This window comes from Athene cunicularia (genome assembly GCF_003259725.1).
Source record: "Athene cunicularia isolate RWA chromosome 19 unlocalized genomic scaffold, athCun1 chr19_part1, whole genome shotgun sequence".
Lineage (NCBI taxonomy): Eukaryota > Metazoa > Chordata > Aves > Strigiformes > Strigidae > Athene > Athene cunicularia.
In genome coordinates, this window is record NW_020799124.1 from 2,809,696 (window position 1) to 2,836,788 (window position 27,093).

At 38.6% G+C, this 27,093-nt stretch overlaps 1 protein-coding gene across 8 annotated transcripts in view; it reads left to right on the top strand.

The window, feature by feature from the left end:
- Positions 1-27,093, top strand: part of BCAS3 (BCAS3, microtubule associated cell migration factor) — a 371,871-nt gene that overhangs the window by 139,498 nt on the left and 205,280 nt on the right. For 6 of the 8 annotated variants that reach the window (XR_003399716.1, XM_026861420.1, XM_026861422.1 and 3 more), the window contains exons 16-19: positions 4,102-4,146; positions 10,920-11,044; positions 11,644-11,809; positions 12,989-13,089. Coding sequence is in view for 7 of the 8 variants with exons in the window: in XM_026861420.1 (XP_026717221.1) it covers positions 4,102-4,146; positions 10,920-11,044; positions 11,644-11,809; positions 12,989-13,089 (437 nt within the window). In the remaining variant the exon portion in view is untranslated. The remainder of the gene's footprint in view (positions 1-4,101; positions 4,147-10,919; positions 11,045-11,643; positions 11,810-12,988; positions 13,090-27,093) is intronic. The other 2 variants (XM_026861421.1, XM_026861423.1) reach the window with 1 other exon arrangement.

Below are 27,093 nucleotides of genomic sequence, written 5' to 3' on the forward strand. Positions count from 1 at the left end.
TTTTTTTAGATTTTGGAACATTTTCTGATCAGTCATTGAACTCTCTTATTCTAAATACAATTTCTGTTCTCAGCACTAAGTATCTCAGAGTCTTACCTCCCTTTTGCCATCACTATCGTTTCCTTGTTCCCTGCCCTCTGCTTCTTCCCTTGCTTTTTCAAGTCTCTCATTGTAATTTCTGCACCTTCATGAAGCACTTAATTTCTGACCGATATTTTGTTATCCCATTGACTCACTTTCCTGGAGTTTGTACTGTCAGCACTTTCTGAGGAGCAGATAGGCTTTCCCAAAGGGGCTCTGACACTAATTAATTAGGAAACATCTTATGTTTTAAAGATTAGGGGGATGTAAGACAGTAAAAGAGTTAGATTTAATAAGCCTTTATATAAGCCTGTGCCTCAGTTTCCCTCTCAAAATTTTAATAGTAATGCTGAATTCCTTCTTGAATCTGGTGAATGGGTTAATTCATTGCACATTTACAAAGAGCTTATAGATTTGAAAGGGGAAGAACTGTATGATCCATCTCATGCTTGTCTATAAAAGGCAGTGAATCAGAATATGTTAGAAGACAGCTTTGTGCTTTCCAATAGCTTTATAAGCGTTCCTTGTGTTTGTGGAATGAGTTGTAGTTATTTTCCAGCTCGTAAGAATGTGGGGGGACAGACGAGCTATAATAGGAAGGAGGGAAATAAAAGATACAATAATTGGCCCAAAAGAAAAACTATGGTAAAATTTGTTTTCTCTGACAGCAGCATTTGTTTTAACTTTCTCAAGGGATATGGGAATCATATTTGTTACTTCATTCTCAAATTCATTCTAGCTTTAGTGAAACACCAGGATGTAACCTGCATTAGTTGGGCCTTGTCAAAATAAGAGATGTCCGATGTACCTCGTAGGAAGAGAAACAATCCTGACTTTTTTTTTCCATCCAAAAGGTTTAGATAGTGTGTTTTTAAACATGAAACTCTAGCCGTTCTTCATCCCATCCCTCATTCCCCTCCCCTCCAGTAAGGAAGGGGGAAAGTAGGTAAAGTGTCTGATGCAATTTTGTCATTTTAGCGTTTCTCATTGCTTATATTATGTGTACTGAAAGTCACCGATACCTGTTTGTTTTATTTTGACTCAGAGAGCTTAATTTGTCCCAGGTACTACTACTGAAGCAAACAAAAATAAGGAGTGCAAAGTCATGACATCATGATACAATTAAGTAGGAAAAAGTAACTTTAAAAAGTCAAGAAAAAAAAATTAAAAAGTGAAACTAAAGAATCCAGCACAGTAGGTCAACTTTCCTGCATGCTGAAGGCAGACATTCTCATCCTGGCACATTTCTCACGCATGTTTTGTGTCACCTTTTAGCTTTTAGAATAAATTTTGGTAATAAAGCAACTACTGCAATGATTTGTAATTGATATGAAATGCAGTTATTTGCAGTAAATTTTGTTCAGATGTCACCATTGATGAAAGGATTCTCACTAAGGCGACATAAAGCGATGAGGGTTAGGATAAGTGGGTATTGCACAGCTTATTAAAAGCTTAAATAGTTTTGATTAAACAGGGTAACACAAAATTAAAGGACGTTTCAGTTTTTCGTTTGCTAAAGCTCGGAATCAGATAAGAAATTAAGAAAATTCTGTTGGGATTTTGAATCATAAATCATCTTCATTCTGTAATTTTCCTTTGGAATTTCTCACTAGCTATGAGAAAGGGGAACTTCAGTGAGGTTTTTTTGCCTTTCATTGCTCTGTTACTGTCACCGAGCGTAGCCATCTGGTGCTGTCTTTTCAAGGTTGGGTTATCCTCTAATTTGTACATTCTCTCTCAATTAGCATACCATCCATATTACGTGAAGGAAATAGTGAAAAACAATTGCTTATATAAATATTGGAGGAAAAAAAAAAACGGTCATCTTAAAAGAAATCAGGCCTTGTGAACAGAAAGGAAATGTCAAGTTGTCTCTCTTACACTTAAGGCTTTTTATTAAGACTCTAATGCAGTCTTTTGAAGTGTAATTACATTTTCTTCATGATACAAGATTTTGTATCCATGTTAAAACCAAACAAACCAACCTTCCATTGAAGCATGTATCCACCTGGGTCAATTTGTAATTAAAATAGAGAGAATTTGTTAATTTGCAAGTATAATCGGGTCAACGTAGTATGTTTGTGGGGGAAAAAAAAAAAAAAAGCACCTATGTTATTTTCTAAAATGTTCTAATGAGCTCAGCTAAATGTCATTTGCCTGCTTTTTGCAGACAGAGAAACTGAGGCTGAGAGGGAAAAAAAAAACCAAACCAACCAACTTGCCAAAACATCCAGGATCATAATTTAGAAATTCTAAGCTCCCAGTCAGACTCGACCACTCTCCAATGACTCTTCAAATTTACACTAGAGTCATTCTAGGTTTTAAATTATATTGACTATGTGTTATGCAGAAGACTTAGCTTTCCATTAAATATTTAAACAGTGCAATAGTGCTGGGCTGATCTTCTTTGAGCCATTAGGATGGTCTTCGACTCAGAGACTGAATGTGTTGACTGTATAGGAGATCATACAATTCATACAGTTCATACCATTTAATTGGGTTTTATCACCGCTCAAAGATGATCTATTAGTCCTAGAAAGGCAGCTGATTCTACCAAACAAGCTCTTTCCCCCAAAGCATTAACCAAACATTTCAATACAACCAGTTAGAGGCTAGTCTGTTTGTTATACAGAGTTCAAAAAATCTTTAATATGTTTTTGGCCTATATTAGTAATTTTAAAAAGGATTTTTTTTTTTCTGCAGTATTCTATTCTGTATTGGATTTTTACATCTTTGCATGTCAAAGAATATATGTCATAGGTTTGTACCTTCACCTAAGTGTTTTTTCTTCATTGCTGTTGTGCTCGTGTCAAATTTAGCTCCCAGAATTCTTTTTTACGAGGCTGGTATCCTTTTAATTGTGCAGGCATACGGCTGGGTGCTTTGTACATCTTTCTATGATAGACCTTGCCTGAAAATATTTCATTTGTTTCGTCTAGTCAGAATTTATTGCTGAGTCAGAGTATAAAAAGGAAAATGACACATTGGCATTTACAAAATCAATTATTCAGCAATTTTGTGGATGATGTTGCATCCCAAATGAGAATCAAAGAAGCCTTGAGCATGCGAGTAGCTCTAAATTTACCTCCTATTCCTCCTTTTCAGAGTTTATGCAAATGTCAGTGTGGTGATGGCTTTTTCAAGGGTGATGTAAAGAACAAGGGAGAAATCCATTAAAAATGCACTAAAATTAATAGTGTGTGGTACCACTTAAAGAAACTATACACTGTGCAAAGTACTTGAACAAAATCTCAAATAAAATCATGGTGTCGATAAATCGTTGAGTCACCAAAAACATTAAGCTCTCTAGCAGGTGATTTTTAACATCAAGTACTTTGGAAATAAGTTAGGGTTCTCTTTCCTGCACTCCGTGGACGTTTTTAAGTGGGGGAATAAGATTGCTGTCTCATACGGTTGCGAAAGATTTTTGAATTTAATGGTGTGTTTCTAGGGCTGAGTAATTTTCTCTAAAAGGTTGTGCTTGTACCTGTCGTTTTTTACTTAGGACTTGCCTCTTTTGAGTAAATTTGTAAACCTGTCCCACTCAGACCTTCAGTGGAAAACACCCACCTATTTGTTGCTTTCGATGCGAATTTCCTTTTTTTCTATTAGTTCGGAGTTCAATGTCTGTTTAAGGCTCTTGACTGCTTTTGCCTCTGATGTGTCAGCAGATTTCAGGAAGGAGACCTAAGCTGTGTCTAACGTGAATTCTAACGTTAAAGCCCGCTTGCAGCTGGTGCATTCGTTTGTCACAGCAGTTGTGCATGAAGAGCCTCGCCCACCAGCTCCTGCTTCTGTGGGTGTTGCCTTGTCAGTGGGACCCTTCACGTGAGCAGTTGGCTGGGAGCGTCAGCATGCTGGTTACCTTAGGGATCTACATCTCTTTCAGGGCATCATGAACGGTTATAAAAACTTAGTTTGTTTACCTTCTGCATAAATCTTAATAGCATGATATACAGTGTACTTGTTGGTAATGGAGTTGTCATCTAATTTCTGTGCATTTTTCCCCTTTACGTGAAGACCTTACCTGTTTGGAGCAGGATGTTTTTCCATAAAAGCTCCATGGTGAGTTCCCAGTTCAAACCCAGCATGCCTATAATTCATTCGCTGTCCTCACTGAAAATAACTCTGTGCTTAGAATTTTTAATTTTGGTTTAATTTTTTTTTTTTTTTTAAATTTGTTTACTTGCATGGCTGATCCATAGGTGGAAGCACTGCGTAATTTCACTATTAAACTATGGATGTGTGTTCACCATCAAGCATTGTCAAAGAAATGCATTCACTTTTTTTTTCTTCTTCTTCTTCTTTACCTTTGAGAGGGTATTGAATTTTTAAGTAGCAGAGAAGTTGAAAAAATAAATTATTTCCCAGTGAGCAAAAATGATTGCAATATTTTTCCAAAACAATCATATATATATATATATATATATATATATTTATATTGCTTTATTATTGTAGCACTAAGGTGCTTACAGACGGAAAATATCAATGATGACTTCTTGAAAATAAACCAGATTAGCAAGGAGTAGACAGTAAAGTACTGCAGTAAGAGAGATGAAGCAAGTAAAACGGGCACTGCAAAAAAAAAAAAGCAGCTTATCACGCTTGAGAAAAAATAAAAACATAGTTCAATTAAAAGGGTATTTGAAATAATAAGGGGTTTGGGGTTTAATATGTAAAATTTCAGCATGTTACAACAATACAGACAGAAGAAGAAACAAGTTTTAACGAGTTTCCCCGTGTTGGTGCTTGGTTCAGTATTCACATAGTGCTTCATAACCTCCCGTCACCTTTTTATAATGAGATGGGGGTTAGGTGGTTGACGTTTTAGGCAACAAGAATGGAAGGAGTTTGAACAACTTCCAACATCCTTAGAAAATTTAGTGACTTTCAGCTAGGAGTTTTTTCGGCTTGTTTTGTTGGGTTTTTTTTTAAGTTTAGCCAAGGATACTTCTGAGCTATATCTTATCAGTATCTGTTAGAATATTTGTATGTGCCTCTTGTTTCTACTACTAGAAGTTTGTTCCACATGTATCACCCCCTAATGTCTCATCGAAATACTATCTTCAACAGAAAGAACTTCTTAAGCGCTTCCTTAGGATACAGCCTTAAGAGAATGGCAGAGGACAGCTGGGCAGGGACCTGGGAGCTGTACCAGGCAGGGAAAGCAGAGGACTAAATGTCACGCTAAAGGAAAGACGGTGACGTTGCCTTATTCCTGGAGAATATTTGGTTACTGAAGCAGTCTTCCTAAGAAATATTTTGCAATGTATTTTACATTACACCCAAGTACTTCATCTGATGGTGATCGAGGAACTGAAAAGGCTCTGGAAGAAGACTTTTGAAAGTGGATTGTCTTAGCAAATGGATGTGTCAGTTGCCCCCTGCAAGAAGGAGCAGAGACGCTTGTCAACCAGAAATTATTTTAGATTGAGGCAAGATTAAAAGGCCAAGATTAAAGTGGGGAATATATGAAATAGTCTCAAAAATTGTTGCCTGTCTTTCACAAGGCTCTTTTGTGGTTTGTTTAATGCTAGTGCTAGCTCAAAAATATGGTCTTTACTAGCCTACAGAGAAATTAGGATAAAAAACACACTTTGGGTGGAGAGAGAAATCATGTTGTTTCCATTAAGGCCTTAATGAGACCTAAAATTATGTAAACAGAATGAAAGGAGATTTGACAGCTTGCTGCCTGGCCAATAGAGGGGCCTACCATTTCTTTCCTTGCTGCTTCTTGCTTTATTCCCGATCTGACAATGGGAAACATGTCTTTCTTTTCTTGTACACAATGGTAAATTAATTAAAATATATGTCTTTTGAGACGGATACACTTTTTCAGTAATTTTATGTGTAATGTCAAATTTCACGCAGTATTTTTCTCCTGATACTTTTGGTGCTGCTCCCGTAGTCTAGATAAAACTTTAACCTTCAGAAATCATACATGTTTCCATTTCAGTGAGCTTAGCAGTGGAGCTGTGGATAAGTGCTTTTGGTTTTATGAATCTGATGTATTTGAAGCCTATTCATTGGGAGTACAAAACCAGTGTGATTCTCAGTCTTTGCACTCTTACCGTTTGATTGGTAATATTAGAATTTGTAAAGCAGTACATTATACGTGCAATTTTTTTTTTTTTTCAAGCCATGTCACTTGTTTGGCTATGAACTTAAAAGAAATTTAAGAGCCAGCAGTATTTTATGAGACATAAAGCTCTTTGAGGAACACTCATCACTGTACTCTGTATCCTCTGCTTTTCATAGTTGCCTATCGTTTTCAAAATATTTAATGATATGAATTCTTATTAATTCTTTCTTATATAAAGTAGAAAAATGAATATTAATAAAAAATTAAAACTAGTTAAAATTAGTCATGATCTTTATAACGACCTAACACAAAACATTTCCATGATGGCAGAGTTTGATTCGTTCCAAAAGTCAACAAGTGGTAGTACTGCATTGTTTCAGTAGCTCTTAATCTTTTCTTCATTGTCAACATGAAAGAACTTGCATGCTAATGCTGAGTGTCTTTGTTTCTTTTTAAGATCTGACAAAGTAATGTCTTCATTTGCTTCTTTATTTTGCTCCCATCACTTTTTGTGCCGTTTCAGTAGAAAATGCTCACGTATGTTTTTCATTGGACATAGATACATCGGCATCTCAGTGCTTCTGCATTTAAAATAGAAATAATCTTCCAAAATTATGTTAGAGGAGTTAATTATTTATCAACAACACAAATTTCCCCAAATACTGTGGTATTTAGCTGGAGTTTGGGATTAACTTGATTTTTGGTAGGTGACTTTGTCATTGACTTCAGCTGGGGTAGGTGAATGTCAACTGCTGGTAACTGAAATGACAGGAACATGGTCTTCAGATGAGGCACAGCTCTTGTTAAATTTATAGCGGAACAAAAACGACGTAATTGGAAGGGGGTTTTATTGCTATTGTCCTCCTGCTTAGGGTTTCTGCACAGATACAATTGGGATAAAAGTACTGCTGTGTCTCATGGAATTCTTAGTGTAGTTATACAGTTGGGTGGACCCAGACAGGAAGAAGTGTGCTGCTGTCTTTTTATCCTCCTTAAGTCTTAAATATAGTGCTGTTGTTTCTAATGTGGAAGATTCACATCGTAAGGGTGAACATTTTGATCCCGTTAGCTTCACTTTCTGGTTTTTAGTGTTGATTCCCAACAAGCACTTCTTCCTGCATCACGACCCCTTTCAGTAGAAATGTGGTACAATCTTTTGAAAGTTAGTACATTGTGAAGATTTTTTTTTTTTAAAATTAACTGTTTTTAAAAGTGAGGCCAATTGTGCCTTAATTTCAGTTCTTGGGATAATTTATGAAGTGCTGACAGGCTAAGAGTAAGTAAAGAGCAGGAGTTCATAGCAGAAACAAGTCATTCACCACCTACCTTCAACATTATTGTTTTGTTATCATTTATAAAACTGAGAGGGTGTTTGCATCCACATAATAATAAGGATTTATAGTTTCCAAGTTGTTAAAATATCACAATGACATGAAAATATATTTTTCTAATGGCATTACTGTTACTGAAAATAACTGGGCTTTTGAGGTTTACTGAAGGAAAGAAATTTGAGTTGGAATGTATTGATGAAAACCCAGGGATAAAGTAAAATGGTGGTAAAGTGAAAGATTCCTTAGTTAGAATAGTTTTCAGAATAGACTTGTTGACATCTCGGCAGTTTTTTCAGAAATATGTCGAAACCAATATGATGCACTAGTCATTTTTGTTGTTGTTGTTTGTCTTTATGTTTTAGCAGGACTAAGTTTAACCACATGAGTAATCGTGTTTTACAAGGTTTGCTCTTTCTGTCTACAAAACATCATTCTTGAAGGGAAAATGTTTTGGCACTGAAACCAACACTTAAATGCATGCCTCGAAAGATGTACATCTTAAAGACGTGATGTAAATAGAATGTAGCTTAGACCATTTCCTCTAAGGCTGTTTATAACTGGATTTGGTTGAGCGTTGGGCTTGGGACTAAGAGTGTGGAGAACCCTGCAAAAATGTGTTGAGAGTACCAAATCCCTTCTGCTTAAAGGCTCAAAGAAATTTAAGTCAATTATGTCTCTGTAGAAGTTTACTCCAGTTTGTAGTTGAGAGTAGCATTTGCTCCAAATTTTTTTTCCACTTTATTTTAATAACCTCAGATTGTGTTGAGTAAGAATTCAGAATATTAAGAGTATTAGCACAGTATAGAAAGATTCTCTTTTTCAAGAGCTCTGAAGAGGAAGTGAATATGGCTGAATCGTATCTGTACTCGTAGCTTCTTTGTACTGACTGACGGGTAACACTGTCCTGAACAATCATGTTCTATATTAAAAGCAATCATTTATTGATTGAAGTATAGATCAGTAGGTAACAAGACTCTAATTATTGGATACATTTTCATTTTTGAAGGAATATTCGTGTATGAATATTGGAAGATGAGAGCTAAAAATAGTTACTGCTACACAGGTTCTTACAGAACTGGTTAAAAATACTGTTTCTGTGACAGATGATGACTTCAAAATGGAAGAAATCTGATTTTTTCTGAGCAGCTAATAAATACTATATTAACATAAATTTAAATGTTCTAATATAGATTGTGAAATGCCACTGCAAGCAAGATAATATATCCATAGCCAGGACTTTTTTGGAACACAGATTTCTGACCCAGTAATCTGTAGCTGTAATTTTAACAGTTGGATATTAAGTGCTTTGTGGTGGTTCAATATCAGAGTTACTATAAATTCCAATTGCTCTTTTGGGACATTCCAGCTTCTCCTACATGTACGAGAGCTTCAGGACTGATCTAAGTCCGTGAAAGTTTGTCTGAATGTTTCCCTTGACTCTGGTCAGTGCAATGGAATTCATTTTGAAAGGTCCTTTTTTTTTTTTTTTTTCTTTTTCCTTCTAAATGAAAGGTGTGACGTAGGTTTGCCACGTGTGTGATTTATGGCAGGTGGCTTTAGCCCCTCTGTGCTTCAGCGAGTCCATCTGTAAAACTGGCACAATAATACTGCACGAGGTGTTGGGGAGCTCAATTACACTTTCTGTAAATCCCTCCAGAAACCTGGCTGAAAATACAGTGGGATTGCAAACAATTAGTCTTTTTTTTTCCCATTTTCATAACTGACCTCATTTCCAGTTTGCTGCGCAAAAGGTGTTTGCTGCTTTAGGTGAGTTCAAGTCGAGGGCCATTTGAAATGTTTCAGGTTGCATGACAGTGATGATGGAGGCTCTACGTTTTTAACCATGTGCTTATTTTCCACCTGTCACTCACTAGAGCTGGTTGTTGGAAGGAAATGAAGTGTTTGAGATCAGTGTGAGCTTTGCTATTTATTTCAGCGAGATCAGGGCTGAGCTGTAAGGGACCGAGACCTTTGGACAGGTGCTGTCTCTGCAGCCAGGTGCAGGAGTTTTGGACAAGCCCACCTAACAGAACCATTTTGGTTTAACTTGCTTTTCTTATGTTATTTTTGCATTATGTTGATTTACAATCTGTTCTTGCTTTAATATCCCTATTGGTTCGTTCTGTTGAACCACTTCACCTGTATACGAGTAATCTGTCATTAACAAAAAAGAGTAGTATGTATTAAACGCCATTATAATTATGCGTAGTGTTTGAATTGCTTTGTGCTGTTGAAAAATATTTTTCTGCTGCTTAATTCCTTCATAATGCTTGCAGTGATTTGTTTGCACATACATCCACGCACACATACACTTCTCAGAGCTGGAAGATCATTACTTAAAAATGACCAAGTCAATGTGATGGCGTAATCACAGGCTGATATCATGTGGAACAAGAAATTAATAGAAGGAAAAAGGAAAGGAGAGAGAGGTTAGCAAGAGAGGGGAGCAGTCAGATACACTACAGAGAAATATTAAATAATTCCATTAAAAAGACGGGAAAAAAGGGAACATGGAGAAGGAGAAATCCTGCATGAACTTTTCAAAGCAGCATTTATCTTAAGGAAAGGGTGAAATCCTGGTTTAATGATTTGAGGAAATGGGCAATGCTCTGAACACGGCTTTGAGCTCATACAAAGCAGAATGTCTCTTCAGATTCCTGTAAGGAGGAACAGTAAATGCTGCTTCAGTGAAACGCAGTTATAAACCACCGTATCTGCTACATGCACATGGTGGAGTTTCACAGGAGGGTGGATCCTAATCTCTTTTTACGTGATAAAATTACTGATTTGTTTTAACACGTAGCTCACGAGTGTATGCATTGTTTCCCTTTCCCTGTATCCTCCGCATGTTGTTCCTTCTCACCCTTTTGCCCATGTCACGTTTATCCTAGTGCTTTCACCGGCATCAGGACTGTGCTGAGATACAACCGATCAGCACTTAGCATTATGATTAGTTTTATTTATTATTATTATTATTATTATTATTATTATCATCATCATCATTATTATCATTATTATTATCATTATTATTTTCTTTGGAAAATACATGAAAATATCAACCACTTAGAATGACTGACCCAGAATCTATATTTTCATTCCCAAAGGACTTACAATTATAAACGTTTGTATTCACTTCTAGAGTTGTTTATATTGGATGCAAATATTCAATATTGGGTCTTTTAAACAGTCCAACTAATTCTCCATTATGGCCCAGCGCTGTTCTTCAAGTTAATGAGTGCAGTGAGCCAGGGGAATTTGGGACCTGTTATTGAGAAACACGAAGCATCTGTAAATCCTGCTAAATCTTACGGGAACTGCAGATAATTCACCACTTCTGAATTAATATCTTAGGATGACTGTTAAGCAAGGGACGTCTTAATTTTGGAGAATTAACTTTCATAATTTGATTTTGTTCTTTTGTTAAGCAAATCCAAACCAGCTCCACAGATTTCACCCAGTAAGTCTGTGGGAGGAGAGTTTTGTGTTGCCGCAGTCTTTGGATCATCACGGTCATGGTTTGCAAACAATCCTGGTCTGAAAAGAGAAAAAGGTTGGTATGTTACAAAAATAGCACTTGCATTTAAGTATAAATTCTCTATTTTATTTTCTCATTTTGTGATAACTTCTGAGCAGATGGGTCTCATCTGTAGGTTTTGTTCCTTAGCCTCAGTGACAATGGAGGTTTTTGGGAACATGGTTGGGGTGATTTTGGTAAATAGGACAATTTACAAGAAATTTTAATTCGTGACATAAATCACTGATCTTTTATTATGATAGAATGACAGAAACCAAACTTGGATAATTTAATGCAAAGATGCTGTGTGAAGTTTCACTGAAAAAGCCATGAGGTAAAAGCGAAACACTGTGCTAAAGCGAATGTACAAACGTATGTTGGCAATGTGTAATTACCTGAACACACCTTGGTGAGAAACTCTGTTCCACCTTCTCTTATATGAGATATTTGTATTTTTTTGAAACAAGGGGGAAACTGTGTGCTTTGTACAATTTGCTCTTTGTCTCTACAGCCCTTTCACTTCTAATTCCCATTTTTGACTGCAAGCATGCGAAGGCAAGAAACTTAAAAAAAATTAGTAGTCTTCTGTTTCCACTGTGCTATTGCAATAAGATTTTCTTTCTTCTTGCGAATAGATCAATCAAAACAGTTTGTAGTGGAGTCGTTGTACATTATCAGTTGTTATGGTAGCCTGGTGGAGCACGTACTGGAACCGCGTCCGCTCAGCACTGCGCCGAAGATCAGCGATGACACACCTCTGGAAATGATGACGTGCCCAAGAGCCAGCTGGACGTTGGTTAGGTAGCTCATTCCTTTTTCTTCTTCTTTTTGTCCACAAAACAGTTGTGACTTTTTCGGGAGGAGGGGTGAATGAACCACATCATGATTTTCACCTGTATTTTTATCTTAAAGACTCTCATTAAAGTATTTTTGTTGAAAGAGAGGACTCTGGGTAGCAATTTCAAGCCTGCCTTTTCATATAGTTCTGTTAGTGCTTATGTGTCCAAACGGGAGCTAACCATTGAAATCCTTCCAAAGATGTGGGGCTACGTGAACATATTTATGGATCAATAGAGATCCTTATCAGTTGGTGATTTTAAATGAGCAGATTGTAATTTAGCTTTTTATATCGGGGCTAGAAACAATTATTTTAATAGTGTTAAAATAGAGAATTCGGCCATGAGACATGAGTGAGGTTTCCACGATGAAGCATTGCAAATTGCAAAAATTAGGCAAGTTATCCTGTAAGTAGCTGAAGGTAGCATTTCTTAAGATAGCTGAAGAAATTATTCCTGACATGTGGAAGAAAGTAAACAAAAATTGATGAGAAAGTGTTGTCAGTGCTTTTGACGTTTTAAAATATTTTTCTATCGATTTTTCTTGGCTCCTATATTCCTTAGTGCCGCTTATGGCTGGACTAGATTGATCAATACTTGATTTACCAAGCTATTTAGGAATGGCCCACCCTAATTAAAATTACAACACAGACTTCTAGACCATTATTGTTGAAATGAGTAGGTTGTAATGGAATTGAAAATTCTAATTGGATCAATAGTCCATAACTTTACACAGCTTTATTTTCACAGTTTGTAAACGCTCAATGGCTTTACAGTATCAAAGCAATGCTAGTTAACAGAACAGAAAAGTTCCCCAGTTTCTGTTGTGTGTTTATAGAACGTCAGCATGACATACAATGGTCCTAAACATATTTACCAACTTAATCTAAACCGCCTTCATCATATTTTTTTTTTGCGCAATACATGCTGCAGTCAACAAACAAGTATTGTCTTGGCCTCACAATCTGCGTGATTTGGTCATGCTGCTCAACCGCCTGTGGTGTGTTGCAGTGTTTGAACAAGCTAATTTAAATAATTACAAACATTTTGTGAGCTTGTATAGCTAATTACATGTGATGACAGAAACACTGATTTACATTCTCTGTATTAGCTTAAATATTAATAGTCTTGTGTTTTACCTCAGAACTCCTCAGTGGAATGAACTCCAACCACCATTTAACGCAAACCATCCACTGCTCCTGGCTGCAGATGCTGTGCAGTACTACCAGTATCTTCTTGCTGGCTGTGAGTAGCTGACAACTTTTTGTCTTGTCTTACGTGTGCATTATAAGCCAAGTGTGTCTTTCTGAGTTGTTTTTTCAACCCTCATTTATTTCAGTACATGTCCTACTCCAGAATTAGGGCATCGTGTAACCAGCTGTGGTAGTAATGGTAGAGTAGCGAATATAGTTTCTTTTTGATAGGAATCAAAATTGTGAGGCCATCACGTCGCCAAAATGGGAGTGCTTGGCAGGCCCTGCAAGTGTGACCCGCTAGATCCCCTAAAGCCTTCGGGGTTTCTTCACCTCATTTCTTCACATGCTTTTAGCCGTTTCCTCTTGTGAATTCAGGACTCGGTGACAAGCGAGTGCATGTGCATTTTCCCTCTCCCCTGGAACTCCTGATTGCTGGGCTACTTCCAGTCAGTGTCTCAGACAGCTGCTTCCCTCGGGAGCCTTGGCATCGCTGCCAGGGACAGCTGCCCACCTGCCTCATCCTCTGTCTTACCCAGCCACGTCGTTCGTGGGGAGCCAATACCCGTGGCATTGCTTATTCAGAAACACTTCTATATCTGTAGATACGTGATATAGGTATGTTTTATATATAGATATAAATCCATGTATTTTATATTGGTTTTATAGGTAAATGAGTATGTTATTTTTTAATTTGACAACTCAAAAAAGCAAAGAATATTAAGGGTGAGTAGCAAGTCTCTTTTTATCTAGGGGGTAGTCAAGATCAAAGTGATATAACAGTCAAAGTTTCACAAGGGAGCAACTCTTGGCACATGTAAAGGTACTCGTGGGGAAACTGAACCCTCTGCACAGTTGTCAGTGCAGCTAATGCCAGCATGTTACGTGACACAGGCATTTTAAAATGCAGAAAGTGGACATCTGGGCCAAAAGACAGCGTGTCTGAATGGGACTGGTAAAAGCGGCACTGGTGCCAGTTAGATCTGTTGCTGCTACCTCTCCATCTGTTGCATGTACTCAGGGCTCAAAATGTTGTGGTAGCCTACAAGGTTAGGGTCTTCCTTTTTCCATGCTGCGTAGAAAAAGGAAGAAAAGAATATGACAAAGTAATTAACAGCACACAACACTGTGTTAGATGTGCCTTTTGGCTCCAATTTTTTGCTAGATTCCTGCGTTATTTTACTTTGACTTTTGGGTGTGTGAGTTGTGCTTTGAGGTAAAAGGTTGTTGCAAGAATGTATTTTGGTTGTGTAATATTTTACTCTACAAATATAGATCACTCTTCAAATGAGTGTGTTTAAATGTACAAGCCTACACTTAAATTTTCGTATAAATATTTTGAAGCATTGAGTACAATCAGGACAACAAATATATTTGTAGTTTATATCAAAGCCTTTAATAGACACTATTAACTATAGAGCATAGGTCTAATTTCATATTGTAATTTAAGGTAACTGCTGCCACATAGTCTGCTTATGTTGCTGATGATTCATTTTGATATTTATATTTTTATCCATTGCTTATGCACCTGTTGCTGATCATGACATTAAATAACTTTTATGATAAGGAGGTAGAAAAGACAAACAGGCTCAGTCTTTCAGTAAGTCATGTTTAGGTGGACATGTTTGCAAGGTAGAACATACTCCGTTTCCTGCCACCAAGGAGGTGGAGTTACAACCCTTTTCCTTTAATATATATCCTCGTGGGCTGTTAGCAGGCAAAATATCTGCGTAAAACAAAGCCTTAGGATAAAAGAATACTTGCTTACAGTCCATTGCTGTGTGCATTTATTGTTCTGTAGGGCTGTCAAGGCTATTTATTGCTTTGCAGAATTTCTAACGAGTCTACAAAACGTAACGTCTTCAGGGAAAACAGCAATACTGAGTAGTCTTGAAACGGTCTCCAAAATTAGCTGTAATTCACAGACACTACCTGTGTTTGCGAGTCCTTGCAGCTTGCCTCTTGGGGCCAGACTTCTTCCCCCACCCCCCTTGCCCTCCCCACATTCTCTGCTCTAGTTTTAGATGTCTTTCTCATCCATATTGGTTTCAGCTATTTCCCCTGCATGCTATCAAACCTATAAATATATAAATTATTGTGTGTAGTGTGCAGTATGGGTCTAAGAGACAGAATGCTGTCTGGAGAATTTTGGATACTTTGTAGAAGTAGCTTGTCTGTTCTGTAGTTTCTGTTGAAATTAAAAGCAGTGCACTGCATAGATACAGTCTGAACAGAAGTCTTTTCTGTGAGCATCAGTGCTGGTTTACGCAGATCACGTTGATCCCTGAGATCAGGGGTGGATGTGGTTCACTTCCGTGTATTTCATTAACGACTCAAATACAATGTGTTTCAAATGGTTTTTGTATGGGAAACATTTTAAAAGATGAAGAACGAGTGGTAGCTGTATTCCAACAAAATAATAAATCTGTAGTATTTGAATTACAGCGAAGAATTTTAATCCAGGTTTTAATACACGCAATAGGAATTTGTTAAGATGGGTGTGGAATGTAAAGAAAAATAGAATAATAAAGACAAAGCAGAGTCTAGAGAACATAGTAAAAGCATTGAGAATTCTGTGTATGTCCAATCTTCTCTGAAGTTTTGTCTTCTGAATTTATTCTCTCTGAAGCTACTCAATGAACTTTCGGAAAAAAATGGAGTCAAACCAGGATTCACACAAAAGAGTCCAAGCAACCTGTTAGCTTTCCCCCATTAAATACACGCTCAACCGAAGCGATCTGGCTCTGCTTACCTGCAGTAAAGTAATGGGGTGACGTTAGCTGAAGCCTGCGGTTTGATGTGCTATCGCTTCCGTCAGTAAGTTTAATTGCCAGCAAATGGCTAAATAGGGGTTTAGGGTGAATGTTACATCTGTCTGCCACGTTAGTGGTAAGAGGAATTCTGGCGCCGTTTCAGGGTCACTATTTGTATCTGTCTATCAGAGGTAGAATACAGCAGTTTCTCTCAGTTTCTGTATAGCATTTCTGCCAATTGTTTGGCTCCATTAAGTGTGCAGGGGAAATAAAAGCCTGAATGACCAAGTCACAAGGGGGTATGGATAGACCCTTTCTTTGTCCACACTCAGAACATTGCATTAGGTCTCATTATCCATTTATAATAAGTGACCTTTGCCCCCTGGGTCATTGAAAAATACTCAGTGTGCTTTTTAGCACAGAGTACCTCTGTCAGCAGACGGGCAGAACAATGAAACGTCTGGCGGTCTGGTTGGAGGGCTGTACTCCGCAGGTTTTCATAAATATGCAGTTTGATGCCAAAACACAGGACTAAAATCTTCCTTTAGTCCCTGAAAAATATAAAGGCGGCCAGCAAGTTCTTGTGATAGAATATTCCACAAATACTGTGATGAGTTACTGACACACTGTTCAGCTTTTAATATTTTTTAAAGAATCTTAAAGTTACACTCGCAGCTAATAAGGAAGTAACAAGGAACCATTGTTTGAAGAAATATTTTGTACAACAAGTGTCCAAGACCTTTATCCCAAGGGCATTTGTAAGTGGATTAGCACAGCTGTTTCATTGCTTTGAGGTCATCTGTGACATCTGCTGCAGAAACCTGGACCAGACTTGGCTGTTCGTCTCTACCTGAGCGCTCTAGCGCAGCCGCAGCTGGTGTAGGGAGGTGAGAAAGTGGGTAGCAAGAGATTCGGACCTTTCTGTAAGTTCATGACTTGAAAGTGAACTTGCATGTTAAATTCCACAACCTGCTGGCCTGAAGGAAGCCTCGGTATCCTGCTCCTAACTCTTGCAGGGTTTTTACAGTTGGTCAGAGTCAAAATTAACCAGTCCTGAGAATCTCCTCGCCTCCTGACAGAGCACGTTTCAGACTTTTGGTTTTTGGAAGAGTTCGTCCTGGATGTATTACAGTCCTCAGACCTTCAGTGCTGGGTGTTGGGTGCTGGACGTTTCTCTCCTACCCTTCTCAGATTTAATACGTAATATTTTACCTTATTTGTGTGTCTCGTATTCCCTCTTTATTTACCTGTCTTCTGAGCAAGTCCTAAATCTAATCACGACAGAGAAAGGAAATATAAGTCCCAGTTTATTCTTCCTAGATGATTCCTCCTGTAACATAAGTACCATCACCTGGTCCCTGGCAGTGGGAGGGGGGCTGTGAGAGCCGCTGTGTGCATACAGAGGAGGGTGTCTGGTGTCCACAGGAACTTGCAGTCTAAAGGACTTGGCTTTCTTCAGAGAACTGCCACCTTTCATCATTACTTATTCTTTAAATACTACTTAGTTCCTGCTGGTTAGGATTTCGGAATTAAGATGCTTCTAGTAGTATAAACTCTGGAAGCATGCTGTTAAGATGTACTTTTCATGTCCAGGACATGCACAGGGGTTTTTTATCTATTGAATACTTTTCTCTCTCTTACCGTGACCCAAAGTCTTACATATTTGATCAACGTGACTCAAGTTTCCTTAGTCTGGCTTCTGTACCTTCCTTTTTCTCATGTTTGAATTCAACCAGACATGCACATGATACATAATGGAATTGCAGTGAAAGCAGGTAACTTTGCACAACAGCAGAAAGTCTTCCATCCTCATTTCTTACTTTTCATTTCCTTTATTCCTTACCCCTCCTCTTTGAATTCACTTTTTCATTGCACCGAAGGAGTGGACTGTAGTTGAGATATCTGAAACGTGGACAATTAACACATTAATGAAAAATACTTGAAATCAGGCCAAAACCAGCCCCCAAAAGGTAATGAATAAAATGAGATACGATTTCTCTCCTCTGGATCTGGAAAGGGCACCTTCACATTCCAGGCAAGAGTTTTGGCTCATCAGGACCAATTTTATGGAGAAGACCTGCAGTTGTCAGAAGCAGACCAATGACAAGAATTAATATATAAACTGGTATGCAGTACTCTTTGACAAATTGCTTACTAAATACATCAAAATTGATTGGACATTCTCTGTTTAAATTGACAAATGACTGCATTAGGGGAAGGAGGGAAATCCATTAATTACAGCTGCCCTCAACCATAGGAAATGTAATCGTATAAATATAGATTTTGTTAAAACAAAAGTCTCTACTTTACTATAGTGTTGCTGGTAAGTGTACTTGCACCTCTTTGCTATTAAACCTCCAATAGGAGGTTTTGAAGACAGATCTTTGCAATTGGCTTTTAAATGATCAAAGACCATTTCTGTTGTGTTAAAAGGAATGATGCAGTGTTTCTGTATCCCACTCTGACCGCTTCTGGAAATTGTTTCTCTCTCAGAAAAATGGACACGTAGCTGAGGCTTCTGCTGCCTCATTGATTGTTTATTCTAAATGCAATGTAATTCATATTCCACCACGGTAGGCTTCGAACCAGTACGCTGTATTCTTGTTCTTTGTTCCTGTACTGGTCTCCGAGCAATACTTGCAGGGCTGTTACTTATTTCTGAGTAAGAATTTGCACTTGAGTTAGGCCTAAAGATATAATCAGTTTTATAGACTTTGTTAAGGGATTCTTGAAAAAATTAAGGTCTGTATTTATAGCTGCTTTTGACTTTTGGCTGTTAAAACAGATTTTCATTTCTGGATCCACTGTTGTACATATCTTGCGTTTTACTGAAAAGGGCTTTCATTAGAAGTCAGATTTAGTAACTATTCATTGTCTTCAGAGGGAGGGGGGTTGGCCTTTCCTCACTGTTTGTTTGGGCTGAATGATAACACAATTTATGCAGATAATCTCTGTACCTCTGACATCATGTTTGCACTTCCTGCTCCCTCTAATGAAAGCTGTGCACCCAGAGCAAGACTTTTGTCTCTAAGCAACGTTGCGGTTCTTTATGGCCTAGTTTATATTCCTTTCATACATTCCATTGATGGAAATAAAAATTCCATGCGTAGAGGTGGTGCGTGTTGCGCAGTGGGAAGCACGATTGAGGGTAAGAGCGGAGAGTGTATTAAGTGACTGCGTGAATATGGGCTATGAAGACAGATACTATGAAAAACAAGCTACGATGTGTGTAATCACAGCCAAACTGCTGCCAGTCGAGTTACACCGAGCAGACGCAGTGAGGAATCTGGTCATTCTGGTCTGCAAGCTTTTTTCCACACGCAGCAGAGCGTGATGGTGGTCTGGTAATCGGCTAATGAACTGGGACTGATAATTATATTTAGTTTTCCACCACTTCTCAGCCTTCTACTTCTGTTTTTCTTCTTGCACTCTTTTGTGCGTGCATATTTAACAGGATATTCTTTCTCTCTCACTAATACGAAAGGATGTATGCTACGGTAGGTACCCCACTATACACATAACGTGTGTGTGTGTGTGTGTGTGTGTAGCGTGTTCTGTGAGGCGGGAGCTGGACCTCGCTACGTGTATGTTCAATGTCTATCACAACGGAGCTCCATTTCAAATCATAAAACTGATCAAAACCAGAGCCTGTTCTGTAACAACAATTACGCTCTCGTGTAGTTACGAGGTGTTCAAAGCCTTTTTGCGCTGTTTCTCGTGACATCTCTGCCTAGCCACGATGGGACGCGGGTTTGGGGCGGTATCGCTCTCAGCTGCCCCTTACGGTGTCTCCGCTGGGCTTTCCTGGTTCTGCAGCAGCCCTGCTAGCACTTCAGAGCAAAGTTGGCCAGTTTAACATAATCCTCCACCCAAGGCCATCTAAACAAAGCTCTCTGACCTTACCCTGAAGTGGGTGAAGCCCACTTGAGTTTATTTGAGCTGCCGTGCTGCGAAGCCTGGAGAGGGCTCGGAACAAGCAGTGGTGTGGGGGTTAACGTTTCAAACTGCCAGCACTTTTATGTACTTATGTAAACTCCTGGTACCTGTGCACCACAGACAAGGGCCTTTCCACAAAACTGCGTCGATTGGGCGTTACAGGCTTAAAACTGCAGGAAAGTGCACAACTTCTGTGAAAACTCAGAGCGATGGAGATGGGCACCGCAGAGCTGCGGGCAGGCAGCCGGGAGCCTGCTGCCTCTGTGCCGAGCGGCTGTAAAATCAGCCCGATCACCACACATGCTCCCTTCCAATGGTTCGGCCAGGATTTTCCTCCTTGTCCTCAGCAGGAGTATTGCAGCTAACCCTTTGTTAGTTGTTAGCACAATCCGTTTCAAGGTGGGAAACCGCGTTGTGTTTCGGTTTGGTATTTTGTGTACAGCCAGCACACAGCTGAGATTTCATGTAGTTACTTGGGTATATAGTTGAACTTTATTGTCCAGATGGGAAATTTAAAAAAAAAAAAATAAATTTCTAGATTCTCAGTTTGCCATTATTATTATTTCTACTTCAAATTGCCTCTAGCTAGTGCATCATTTTCACGAAATTCTACTTTGTTACTGCCATGTAATAAAAGAATACAACATACACTTAAAGGGACTTTCCTGGGTCTCTGCATCAGTAATTTGAAAGGAGTTGTGCAGATGTCCTGTAATAATCCAGATCCTTTGGGAAAAAAATTTATTAATTCCTTGAAATTTTGAGCAGGATGTTTCTGTACAGAAAAATAAGTTCGGCAGTTTCAGAAAATTAATTCCTAAGTGTTTATCTTAACTCAAGTATTCTTTCCAAATATTACATGAAAATATGAGTGCATTACCTGTAAGTGACACAGGTAAAATATGTTGTAGAAGAATTTTGGCAATTTAAAAAATATTTCGTATTTGGAATTTTTTACTGTGTTTAAAACTGTAGCAGATCTTAAATTTGTATAATTTATAAATATATGCATATTTTTTATATATTATATTTAAAACATTTCCACTGCAGTTGAATCCAAGCATGCCTTTCCCTTACGGAATTGTTACATGTATTTGGGGTTTTCTGGCAGTAGTCACAGTGGAAACGGAATTTTCAGGTTTCCTTCTTACACTTGGAGGCGTAACAGATTGCGAGCTAATCTGGATCACCTTCCTGTTCCAGAAAAGATGTTTCTAATGAAATCGTAGTTCATGGTATTTTTTTAAGGGAAAACTATGTTTCCCTAAAACTGTAACCAGCACTTCCTGCTCCCTACAGGAAACAGCATTGAGTGGTAAAGGGAGGCAAATTTAATTTCTGACTGAGCACTGGACAGACTGGGGTAAAGAGGAACAGGGCAGATGTCATTTCATGAGAGCTGCATCGTTGCATAGGAGCAGTGGAGCCATAATTGCTGTTTGTGAAATAATATAGACGAGGTGGATAAAAATTAACTCTGTAAGGTGCATTGGATGCTGGCAATGTATGTTAATTTTTTGATGAATATATACACCTGGGCATGTGCATGGCTTCATCAGATTACTGAGTACTTGCCCATCTTAATCCATATTTTATAAACTAAATGCTGGAAACAGCACTGCGTATAGGAATTAAAATACTTTCAGATGTGTACAAACAACAATAATGAACAAGGGCACATGCTGAAATAGTTCTTTACTATTCTTACATGGTCATCTGGAACTTCTTAGAGAGGGGTCCATCAACACGAAGGGGTCAGTTTTCAAAGCAGTGTACAGGGATTTAGCCGCGCGACTCCTATTGACGTTAATGGGAGTCAAACGGGTAAATCCCCACGCACCGCTTTGAAAATTTACTACTAAGCCTCTTGACTTCTCACTACATACTTTGATTGTAACAGTAATCCATGGTTAACATAATTTTCCCGACAATAATGTCAAACATACTTTTGAAGTCAGTGAATTATAGAAATAGTTACCTCTTCCATAATTCTTTAAAGATGGCCATCAGATGGATTTCGCCCTAGGTTCGTGCAGTTGAAATTATTCTTTAACTCAGGAAAGAATATATATGTTATCCTTTGGTACAGAACTGATAGTCTGAGTATTTAATGTGTTGAAGAGCCTTAAGATGCTCCGTACTGTGGGTAGTATCAGGTTCTAGCTCTGCCCAGCTTTAAATGTTCATTGTACCTGACTGGTTCCCTATGGGAACTTTGGAAATGGAAGCTGGAGTTAAGCACATGAACATATACCAGCCTTGCAGTGCAACCAGGAGTAACAATGAAGCCTGACCACCTAATCAGCACCTTTTAGTGAAGAAAAAAAAAAAAAAAAAAGCCAGGCTGTTGACTATGAGACCCGTGTAAAGGAGCAAGTAAAGAAGTCATCAAAGCTGGGAAAATCTAAGGAGAGTTCATACTCTGATTACAGACCTACCTATTCCTTCAGTAGTGCTGACACAGGGAATGGATGGTCTATAAAGCACCTAATAAACGGTGGGCAGTATACAAATAATGAATGAATAAATCTATAAGTCAATTGGCGGTGTGAAATAACTGTTAGGCTGGATAAACTCCTGGTTTACAGGGGGGTTTTAGCTTAATTTTATGATGTATATGCATACAAGACTCTCAGAAAGTCCTAACAGGAAAGAGTGGGGAGAAGTTTTGGGTAAAAGAGGATATTTTAATTTGCATGGCATGCTCCTGCAGGAGTTTACAAGCTGAATAATGCATTAAAACCAGAACTTTGTTCAGTAACATATAGCCACGAGTAAAAATACATAGAGCATATCACCAAACTACAAACAGTTTATTTTAGACATGGCTGTAAGCATTCAGTCTAAAATGAAAATCTGGTCTTTACTTCATCATCAAACTCGAGCCGAGGTGGAGGCAGCAGGCACAGAGCTGTGTGCTGCAGAAGGTCTGGGGACACGCGTGCAGTAAAACTCGCTGAGCACTGGCTGGACTTGAACCATGTGGCAAATGTGCCTGTGGGATACCAAAGCCAACCTCTGAGGGAAGCGAGATCACATCTATAAGATGGAGAAAAAAAAAAAAAAAAGCAGCGAACCTGTTGGATTTGAAGTGGCCGCATGTAGACCTAAACCAGAACTGTCACATTCTACTTGTCAGGGGTAACACGATGTAACTAATGCGCCAGGAGTTCCAGAAGTAGCATGAAGTAAATCATTCCGCTTGCGGAGCTTACTTTTAAGAGAAGTACTCCTGAAACTTGTTGACAAGCATGTGATTACCTCACATCTCTAAACCACCTATGATCATTTCAGATATAACTGAGAAACCACAGAAAAAGCATCAAAATCAGATGTTGGCGTGTGATTTGTATGAAACCAAGGGATGTGTAATTTTTATTCTGCATCCCTGTTTGCCATGCACATCACTAGAGACTGCACGCGGGCACGGGATAGACTCTAGAGTTCAGTAATTATTTAAGAGGACGTTGTTTCTGTTTCTACTAGATTTTCGAATCTTATTTCAAATTACAAAATTTTGTGTATTCAGCTGAAATAAAGGAAAGCTTTCAGGGTGTCTGCAGGCATGTGTACGGCAGGCAGCGGAGAACAAATAGTCTTTATAATCCGCAAATGCCTTTGCTCTTTAATTTGGACAAACACACATCCCTTAGAGAAGAGCACATTGGGAATTTCATATATAACTCTCAATTAAATTGAATTGTGTAAAGCTTATTTATATAAATGAGAAAATTAAAACCTTTTGGTTCAAGAAGTACACAGAACTAAGTAAAACTAATGATTTATTGTTCACAAATTAAAACCATAAGTGCGCACACTACAATTGAGCTGTAGTGTTTCTTTGTTCCAACACTTCTACGCTGCTGAAAGATGACAATTTATAATCTTTGAATGAATAAAGATTTGTCTTAGGTTTAGGTATTTATTGTATAATTAGCCCATCTATGAACAAAACCACCGTTTGTTAATTCCAATATTCGTCAAGCATGTGTATTTGTCTAGGTCTTGCCCACGTGTCAGGAATGCCTATGCAGATTATTTGAGGTTAATATAAATAGTTTGTTTTCTTTATTTGTCACTAAATATCATGGCAAAGTTTCATAACGATGGGGGTTTTTTTCATGCTTAATCATTGAACTGTGTGAATCGGGTCCAGGAGTCCCGGAGGAATATCAACTCAGCCGAATTTCAGCCTTTGTTTTGGGTTGTGTTGAAACTTTTGTCTCTGTAGTCACTTCTGTGCCGTTTTCCTGGCACTAACAATTATCACACAAATGACTAAATGTGTAGTGTGGGTTTTTTTTCAGACCCTTTCGTTTAACAGTCTTTCTTCATATAGTAGTAAGATTGTACCTGCAGGGAAGGGAGTCTGTAAACTTTAAAAATTTACCTTAGATTGTGGGAAGCACCTTCACCTTTCGTTTTGAGGGTAGAAATGAGATGACAATGTTCAAATCATGAAAGAAGATGAAGAACAACAATTTTTAACGAGCTTCTGTTTTTCCTTGGTGAAATGTGGGGTGGTTCAGCAGAGCTAGTCAGGATGGAGGGGCAGTATTCCAGATTTAGAGTCGATGCAGATCACTTTTCACTTGAAGGAGGTCAGAGATGAAAGGTGCTGCTATTATTTCTGAGCAGCTCGAAGATAGTTTTTGCCCTTTGCCGGATATTTATGTCAAAGCTCTGATTTTTTGCTGTAGGTAATACTCCAGTTTTTAAAAAGTGACCTTGAATGCTTGCTTATGGAGTCTTTTGCATTTGTAAGAGGACTTCAGGTACTCATGTCCTGTTATACTGCATAAACGAAAGTTGCATGTTCTATCTCTCACCTTAGATTTTTAATAAACATCCATTTTCTTTATACTTTTTTCACTCTACAGGTAATTGTACGAGTTCCTGCATTTTTTTTCTAGATTAAACAAACTCAGTTACATTCTGATATTTGATAGATGTTTCTTCCAGATGTTGGTGTAAGAATAGCAAGAAGTTAAAAATAGGCATAGCTCAGACACAAAGCATTAAATTTATTATTTTAGGAAGGTACCGAACATCTGCAGTTGCCAGTAAAGTATCTCTGTGCGACAGGGGCTTGCTTACTCCTTGTGTCCGTGTGTGCCATTTGTGAGTTCTTCCCAGTGAAAGAGAAATTACAGGAGTGCAAGGAGAAACACCACTTGCTGCAAAGCTTTTGAAGAATTTGATTTTTATTATTTGCTACCCTGCATTACAGTGAAATTCTTTGGAAACTGAAAAAAAACCCTCTGTGTTATAGCACAAGAATAGCTTCGCTGATGAGTAAGAGGTTGGCATAATTTCCAGTGTGAATTCAGATTTTCAAAGAATTAAGCTGGAAGAGGAAAGATTACTTTCAAGCTCAAATTCCTGGAAATGTCCCTCCGGGCTTAAATTAATCTCATCTGGAACTTGATACCAATGCGAGAGGTGTGTGACCCAGAAATGAAGAAAGAATCGGGTTTGCATTTTTAGAACACGCTTGTTTCTATGACTTCAAGGCCATTTTTAACTTGGGGGAAAAAAAAAAAAAGGCCATATGTATCTCCGTAATAAGCAGTACAGCAATGGCAAATCTCCAGCCAGGATCACTTGTCTCAGAAGGTCGTATCTCACCAAACGCTGCGTGCTCCCACTGAGGGGAGTAGAGCTCACTGTGCCTGTCGTAAGGCTGGGACCATCACTATGGGTCCTGCTATCAAAACCAGACTCGCTTTAAATGCCTGCTTTTGTGATAGGTGTGGTACATAAATGCTATTTTATTAAATAGCAAAATAAATTACCGAGGTTTGACCTCAGCTAAGGCTTTATCACTGTTGCCCTCCTGGTGAACTCGAAGGCAGAGCTTTCTCGTGGAATTCAGCATGTCGTCACTTTGCGGTACAAAGAGTTAACGCTGCGCGCCAAAAGCCGCGCCGTACGGGTGGTGTTGCGGGATGTATGCAAGGCTGTGGTTCCTCAGGAAAAGGCATACGGCGTGGGACCAAAACGGTCCTTAAATCTGAATTTCTTTCTCACTGTAAAGCTATCTTGAATGTCCAGTAAAATGTAAGAGTCTTACGTAAGGGAGAAGTTTGGTGACAAAGCAGGGTGGACGCTGCTCCCTGGGCTAGGGCTTTTGCAGCGAGTCACCTGAATAGCAGCTTCCCTAATCTTGACAGCTCTAGTAGTTGCCCCTGGGATAGAAAGAACACAAAAAATTCAGAACAGTCCATAAAGTTCCCGTTGGTTTGAAAGCAAAAACATCTGCTAGAGTCATGAACAGTTTGTTAGCAGAGTTCAATAACAGGAAAGCCTGCAGTTGATCAGCTGTGCCCCCAGAAACAGGCATTACTGCAGTCAGTAGAATTTATTGTAGAAGAGTCAGGAGATATGGGGAAGATTAGGGCAACAGCAAAACGTGTCAAAATAATGGTTTTGTTTCGTTGGCTTCAAACATAAACTTTCCCAGTAAGGAAGAAGCGTGGGCATTAACGGTTTCATATGCCGATATTTACTGTGAATCCTCAGCTGTTTGTAATCCGGGAAGGTACGTGTATTTTCTTAATACGAGTTTGATAGAGGCTAGACAGACACATCCGTAAGTCATTGAATTAGGTCTGTCACGCCTGCAACGAAGCAGATGAATGTAGTTTCTATATTGTCTTGAAAACTGCTCAGCACAGGCGGCTGCAATAGCGCCTGCGCTTGCCAAGGTGCGTCTGTACACATACGTGCTGGCACGCCTCGTCCTGATCTCGACGAGTCTGGCAGATGCACAGTAGCATCTCACGGGAAAAACGTGACACTTTGTAAGAATATGCCCTCATGTATGTAGCACTTTGAGTAATTCTATAATAAGTTAGGCCCTGAGGTGCATTAGGTACGCTGCAGGTTTCGGAATAAGGACACTGCCATACAGAGGTGTTAGAAATGGCTCCATAGCTCGGGTTGGGTTCAGATACCCACTCCCACAAACAGGATGAAAATCCCTTTATTTCATATAGTGTATGGATTTATGAAAACCCTCTGCTGTTTATATTCTAGAGGCGCCGTTCTGTATTTATGGTTACAATGGTGTCTGCTCTGCCATTATAAACTCCTATTATTAGGGGTTTACAGCATGGCTGTAAAAATTTGTAGTGGATGGAAACTTGACACATAAAGGTCAACCCTGTAATAATATAGTTTTTAAAAATCGATTTTTAAAACTTTGAGTCATTTTTAGATTATGTGAATATAAAAATATTGGTTCTAATTTTAGGATTGTCAGGTATCTTAATGCTGTAGCATAAAACTCTCTTGTTTTACCAAAGTAGAAATATCGTTGTTGCATTTGCTTCTTTTAATTTGCTTTTGTGGTGTCTGCTCTTCCC